This window comes from Eptatretus burgeri, chromosome 2 (assembly GCF_056783735.1).
Source record: "Eptatretus burgeri isolate ZD-2024b chromosome 2, Ebu_testis_v1, whole genome shotgun sequence".
In the NCBI taxonomy this organism is placed as follows: domain Eukaryota; kingdom Metazoa; phylum Chordata; class Myxini; order Myxiniformes; family Myxinidae; genus Eptatretus; species Eptatretus burgeri.
Window position 1 is genome coordinate 15,287,308 of NC_140962.1, and position 7,500 is coordinate 15,294,807.

The following is a 7,500-nucleotide window of genomic DNA, read 5'->3' on the forward strand; positions in this document are numbered from 1 at the left end:
ACCAAGTTTCATCGGAATCTGTTCACAACTTTTTTTTTAGATATCCCATACACAGAGAAGCAAACAAACAAACAGACAGACAGAAAAGGGGTGAAAATATAACCTCCTTCACCTTCGGTGGCGGAGGTAATAAAATCGTATAATTACACCGTTTATGAAGTTATCTAGTCCAATGCATTGATTACACCTTTCAGGTGGTCTTCATTAATGTTCCGATTCTCTGTTCACGCTTTTATGACATTGTGTGTTGTCACTGGAGGATAGTAAAGTTGGGTTTCAGGAGAATCGTGCAGATCAAGAATAATCTAGGTCTAAAGACACTGCCTTGTGAAACCCCAGCTTAAAGGGGGAAATCATGGGAGTGGACACCACCAAGGGTCACCCACTGTTTCTGAACATAGACAAATATCAGACGATGACTTGAGCAGTTAAAGATCCCACGGTGTCCTTCATCAAGAGAAGGACCTGGATACCAAAAGAATACAACTTCCAAATCAAAGCTGGATGTCAGAAAGTTTGAAATTAAAGATATCCAGATATGTGGTCCAAACCTCTTGCTTGTGGCTGAGGGCATCCTTCCACAGCTGTGTCAGAAGGAGTTACATATCGAATTGTGGAATGACCAGGTCAGAAGCCAAACTGGTTGTCAGAAATTCACGAGTTAGATATTGCCTGAGGTCAGCTGCAGTGATGGACTCCATGACTTTGATTGTGATGGGGAAAAGGCTGATGGGACTGTAATTGAGGGTCAGAGAATTTTATGAGTTTTGGAACATTTTTTTTTCAGGATAAGAGTGATGTTTGCAAATTTCCAAGAGGAATGAAGTTGCCCATCTAAGAAAGACTTGTGAAAGAGATGAGAGAGGGAAAAGTGTTTTATAGGACTTAAACACAGCTGTTAATGATTAGAAGAGCACTTATGCCATCATGAACGATTGTGGAAGAGGCGTTTAGCTGTGGTTTGAATCCCGACCCAGATAATATACTGTCATCCTGGTGTTTCATAGGCAGAGTGATTCATCAACAGCATGTGCCATCCCACAGACGGACGTTAAATGGGAAACCCACCTGCTGACATTAGTTGGTGGATGTCAAAGACATAGCATTGGGTGGTACAAGGCCTGACGTATGAAAGGTTAGCTTGGTGTCCTTTGCGAAGAGTAGCTGAGCTATCACCAGCACCCTGAACAAATTCCAAATTCCTGCCCTTCAGTGACTGCCAGGAAGGCAACGGGAAACCATCCAGCATAAATAACCCTTGCCAAGAAATTGCTGTGGCAGTACCGACGCTCTGTAAAGACTGTGGGACATCTCATCTCATGTCATCTCATCTCATCTCATCTCATGTCATTATTTTTATGCCTCTGTTGACGAAGTCGCCGGTGGAATTATATTTTTGGGTTGTTCGTCCGTCCGTCTGTCCGTATGTACATCCGCGCGCATTTTCTCTCTTTTCTCCGCAACCGCTTATTCGATTGACACTAAATTTTCACCATAGATGCAACTACTCATGCAGAATTTTAAAATGATAATTATGACGTCATAGGCCACGTGGTGTGGATAGAAAAATGAATCTTATCCGATCAAAACGAAACTTCACACTTTTGTGATCCTCTACCCAATCCTGGGCAGAGTCCAAATTTTCAATCCCATCGGCCATGTGGTTTGGCAGCCACGTTAGTTTGAAAACCCAAAATTAAAAAAAACCCATTTCTCCAAAGCTGCTTAATAGATCAATATCAAGCACGCTGCGTTACATGGAGCAAGAGCAGTCGATCACAACTGCAAAGATTCACATCAATCACTGTAGCAGTTCCCGAAATATAATTTTTAAATCTTTTCCTTGAAACCAATGTGGCTGCCACACCACATGACTGATGATGTCATGGTTCAGTCAAATGTACGTGGCAAGCGCAGTGGATCATTACTGCAAAGTTTCGTATTGATAGGTTGAATGGTTTCAGAGAAATAATTGTTTAATTATTTATTTAAAACCAATGTGGCTACCACATCACGTGACTGATGAGGTCATTGTTAAATAACATATTCGCAGCAACAGTAGTGGATCATCTCTACAAAGCCTCCCATCAAAAGGCTAATCAGTTTCAGAGAAACAATATATATTTTTTAATATGATCGACTCGGCATGGGGAATACTTATTGAAAATTTCAACATCATTGGTCACATGTTCGTGGCCTCGCAGCCATGTTGGACAAAAAACCTTGACCGATCAACGCGAAACTCCAAAGACGTGATCGGCCACCCATTCTGAATTTGATCTAATAAAGAGGGCATCGTGGGTCAGGTGTCCGATCGAAGTGGGGTTATATCTAAGCGGGGCGGCATGGTTTTGGTTTTCACCATAGAAATTTAACGAAATTTTCAACATAGATGCGACAACTCATGTCGAATGTTTTTTTTTATAACTATGACATCATAGGTCACATGATGTGGCAGCCATTTTGGGAAAAAAAAGAAAAACTTTTGACCTTTGTATCTGCAAAACCACCTCCATGGGAAAAATTGAAACTTGGCATCTGCGCAGCACAACCCAAGGGAAACAAGTGTGATTTTTTTTTTGATGATGTCATACGTGGCTTCGTTATGACATCATAATTGCATTTGTCAAATACTATCCGATCAGTATGAATTTTTTTGAGGGTCAACTCGGGTTAAATTGTAATTGGAAAAAAAAATTGATGGCATCATCGGTCACGTGGTTCGGCGGCCATATTGTTTTTAACATAAAACTTTCAAAAAAAATTCTTCTCTGTAACGGCTGAACAGATTGAGGCGAAACATTTACAGGTATGATCTCCTATCCACGAGGAACAAAAAGTTCTCCACCTATGATATCATAGGTCACATGATTTGGCAGCTATGATTTTTTTGAAGAATAAACGTTTTTAAATCTTCTTCTCCAGAACAGCTTGCCAGATAAAGGGGAAACTTCACTAACATCTTCCCCAAGCCTTGGGGATACTAGTGTGTTCACAAATAATTAATAGGTCACATGGTCTGGCAGCCATATTGGTTTGAACGAAATTCTTTTTAAAATCTTTCTCTTGAACCGCTTCATCGATCGATGTGAAACGTCACAGTTATGACCGAGGAGACGCGTGGAATATATGTTTTTAAATTTCAACCTGATCGGATGCATTGTCTGTGAGACAGAATTATTTAATATTTTAAATGTAGGTTCAGGGATTTAAATCAAACTTGATACAAGTATGTATTATGATGTAACAATGTGGGCAGAGGTATAATGGCGACGTGGTGACGTCAAAGGTTGTTGTTCTAGTTTTGTATATTTAAAGGAGTTCTTGAACATAATGGAGAAATTTACCTTTTATTAGGTTCTGCATTGCATGGGTCATGCAAAGGCTGTGCAAAAAGCCGTCCATGAAGTTGGCTGCAGGTCCTGTCTTCTGATCCTCTGCTGCCCAATTCAGCATCCAGTAAACCTGGAAACACCACTTGATCCCTACAGCTTCCTCAGCCACCACAACCCCGACATGTGTCTTACCTACATTGACAAAAGGTGGATGTTTAAAAACAAGTTTCATAACTTGTTCCGTAAAGATTGCGCCGGTCTTGGTGGGAGGGATGGGGGTGGGTGAACAGGGGAAGTTTGATGCTTCGTGTGAAGTGCGATTTCTCACGAAGTAAAGTCTTATTTTGATTGGAGACTTGGAAAGCAAATCTGAGCCACAAATTGCTCTTCTTTATTTGGGGCAAATTGTCAGTTCACCAATGAGTCTACCCATTCAACAATAATAAGTCTGGCGGTGGATGATTGCTCCCGTTTACATCACAGGGAACTAAAAAAAAAAGCCAGAAAAGGACCACATTTACCCTTTCAATTCATGAAGTTATTGGCAAAATCATGCGAGGACAACTGGTTCAGGAGGATTGTGTGAGTGAACACGGTGGATAGGAGGAGGATGGATGAACTCAGGGAGGAGATTGGTGTGTAAATGAGCTTGATGGGGAGATTGATAAAAAGCCGGCTGAGATCGGCTGGGCACTTGGTGCGGATGGGGGAAGAGAGAATGGCAAAGAGAGCGGATAGGTTGAGGGAGCAAGGTAGGAGGAAAAGAGGTAGATCACGGTTGAGATGGGAGGATTGTGTGAGGAGGGATATCAAAAAGGTGGGGGTGGTTGGCGAGTGGTTGGCTGAGGACGGGGAGGTGGAGGAATGGTTTGGTCAACGTATGGTCCTCACCTCTTATAACTGGTAGAGTTGGAGAAGAAGTAGCTTATCAAAATAAATCATGCATGCCTTAATTTGGGAGTGATTTTACGAATGTTATTAGTCCTAATATTAGTGTTTTCAGCCTCCCCAAGCCTCCTCTTCACCCTCTTCCTCTCCTCTCTCTCCCTCTCTTCCCTCTGTGCAGGGTAGCAGGATTGCTGGGTTATGAGCCAGCTGAGCTCATGGGACGTTCCATGTACGAGTTCTACCATGCTTTTGACTCGGAGCATATCGCTCGATGCCACCGGCAGCGTATGTTATGTAACCTGAGAAAGGTCCTTCTGGCATGATGAAGGCTCCCCCTGTAGCTGAGACTTCATCATTGATTCTTTATCCTTTGTGAAAAACTTTTAAAGTTGTTTGGTGGTCTCTGCATTAGTTCTATATTAATTTTACATTCCTGGAGGTGAATGTCTGTAAAACATCCTTCTTTTAAAAAAATTTTGGAATACTTTCACCTATGGTCGGGTGTCAGAGAAAGAAATGTTGTGAATTGTTTTCACATTTAATTTGGCTTCAAAATGTATCATTTTACAGTTACTGGGGCACAGTAACAGACTTTTTCAAGAATTTGAAGGTAGTACAACAGTTCAAATTTCATGGAAAGAAATCCATTGCTACCTCCTCCTCCAAAATGATGAGAAGTGTTTACCCAAACATTGCGTCCATGTTTAATTTAGGATCAGGACAAGTGCTTATATTTTAGGTGCCAAAGATTTTTCAACTTTAACATCGTGTTAATAATTGAGCCCGTACAATTGATGGAGCTTCAGGGCCTTCACGGCTCGTCGAGACAAGTTTCAAGGTTAGAACCAATCCTGGAAAAGATCACCAATCTGTCCCAGGCTATTTAACTGATGGTGCAGGAATTAGTAATTTGTTCAGGGTGCCGGCGATTACTCGCCTCCTTTTTTACAAAAGTCACCATGGGATCTTTAACGTCCACCGATCAACAGTGTAGCCTGGTGTTGACTTAACGGCTGAGGTGGCTGGCTTAAGATCTTAGGGACTTGAGTTTGAGTCCATGTCGGGAAATTAATTAACATCAGGTGGGTTGACTCGATGCCTGGTGTTGGCTTAATGGTTTGGGTGGTGGGCTTGGGATCCTCGGATACCGTGTTCAAATCCCCCTTGGCTGTTGAATTAATACCAGGTGGGGTTGGCTCTGCCTGTCATCCTTCTGAGGTCGTCAAATTGAGTCCCAGCTCTGAAAATTAAGTCGATAAGGAAATAAGTCATCGAGTAATCTGCAGCGGAGTGGTGATCCCTCCTGGATTGTGCCCTTTTGCCAATTCAACTGCATCAGCAGCCCGATGTGCCATATGGTGTGAAAGGAATGGCTTATTTTTTTTTAATCATCAGTGCTGGTAGAAGGGTCCTCCAGCTTAATGTCCTTCTGATGGATGGCGCACACATTGGTGCATCGCCCTGCATACAGACCACCAGGGTTGTGATTTATAGCTGGGTCGAAATTTTAACCCAGACGACACAGCTCGACTGCGAGTCTGTGTACCTCTGAGCTATCCCGTCATGCCATAACACAATACAACCTTAAATAATTGCATTTTTCCCAGCAATTTCATTTGCAACAGACTCAATTTAATTAATGCCATGGAATTAAGTCAAAAATTATCAATGCTGACTGAACAGAAAAAAAAAATTATTTACTTTTGTTTCAGGATGTTTTGGAATCCACTGAACATTTAATTTCAACAGGCATAAGGACCTCATAATTCATAGGCTCTAAAAGAATGAAGTGATTTTTAGGACCTTCCTGACTTGTGTGGATCTTTCCCCCATGATCTCCTTCCAGTGTTCAGGTTGGGTCAGGTAGAGACCGGTCTGTATAGGCTTCTGGCCAAACTTGGCGGCTATGTGTGGTTGCAGACTCAGGCCACCTTGATATGCGGCAAACGACCTCAGTGTATCATCTGTCTCAACCACGTTGTCAGGTCTGTTGATGCTCACCTTACTACACCACCTAGTGAAGAACACCCTTTGATGCTTTTTCCCAAAAAGACAGCTGTCCTGCTACCTTGTATATTGTCTACGAATGTTCTAATGCATGCAAATAGAATCTGGACTCCTAAAGTGCTGGTCCTGCATGTCACATATGTGTATTCTTCACCACAAGCCTGAGAGGCACGTTTAAAAAAAAAAAAATGGTTTCACCGCATTCAACTTTGATATTTATTATTTGAGTACTAAGTCCTTAAAAATGTATTTAAATTGAAGAAACTAGAACCACCCACTCCCTATAGGAGTGGCGAGGGAGAGGGAGAGGGGAGGGGTGGGATTCTATTATGTGTTGCACAACCCGAACCCCCGTGACTGAATTTTCAACACCTAAAACCTTCCCGGGCACACCCCAAGTACAAGCACCAAATTTCAACTGCAGAGTCAATGCCTTTGACACCCCAAAAGCCTTAAGCTACCCCATTGTTTCCATCACCAGTATTGAAGCCGAAGCTGTTTGTTCGATCTGTTTGCAAATGCCACACCTTGAGCGAAACACAGCACGACCGCAAAATTTCAACTCATTCCGTCCAGCGGTTTAGAAGCTCATGTAAGGCGCACACACGCACGCACACGCACACACGCACGCACTTCTTCTCATTTTCAACTTCGGTCCTGTTCAGTCGTAGGTGGTCAATTGTTCCATAACGTCTCCGACATCACTTTTGTTCCGCCTCCAAACGTCCTTGTTGAGTTCGGTGACGGGACATCATTTGTGTAACGATTCCGGTTTGAAGTTTGTACGTTAGAGGTGGGCATGCTATTGGCTGGTATTTGCGAGGAAGTTGCGTTTCTTCAGATTTTGGGATGACAAATGTGTTACCTTCCACGAGCCATTCATGAACTCCCTTTTCCTCTCGGAAACGGTTCATGAAATGTCTTGGCGCAGTGATTGTGGAGAGCATCAAGTTGTTTTAGCCAGAAATCTGGAATTCCATCTGGGAATGGGCTTATCAAGTTTGGCATTTTATTTTGTCCCAAGCTGTTTTCTCATTATTCCTCTTCAGCAATACTCGCTGGGGGAGTTTCCTCGAGGTGTTGATTCTTCTTTTCCAAGTTTTGGGATCCATTCCGCTTCCTTGTGATGTTCTTTCTGATCTTAAAAAAATTTCCTTATCCAGAATTTTTCTCGCTTTTCTTTTTCACTGGGAGTTGGCACATTCTGCTTTTGTTTCCCCAATATCCGGTAGAATCTCTACGGGTGACTCTCAAACATGTGGTTTTCTTT

The 7,500-nt window shown here is 42.4% G+C and overlaps 1 protein-coding gene across 1 annotated transcript in view; it reads left to right on the plus strand.

Annotated features, from left to right (window-relative positions):
- The window catches only part of LOC147031470 (endothelial PAS domain-containing protein 1-like), a 109,947-nt gene that overhangs the window by 39,953 nt on the left and 62,494 nt on the right, over positions 1 to 7,500 (plus strand). The window contains exons 6-8 of the mRNA XM_085863703.1: positions 3,358 to 3,542; positions 4,402 to 4,508; positions 6,070 to 6,208. Of these exons, the coding sequence (XP_085719829.1) occupies positions 3,358 to 3,542; positions 4,402 to 4,508; positions 6,070 to 6,208 (431 nt within the window). The remainder of the gene's footprint in view (positions 1 to 3,357; positions 3,543 to 4,401; positions 4,509 to 6,069; positions 6,209 to 7,500) is intronic.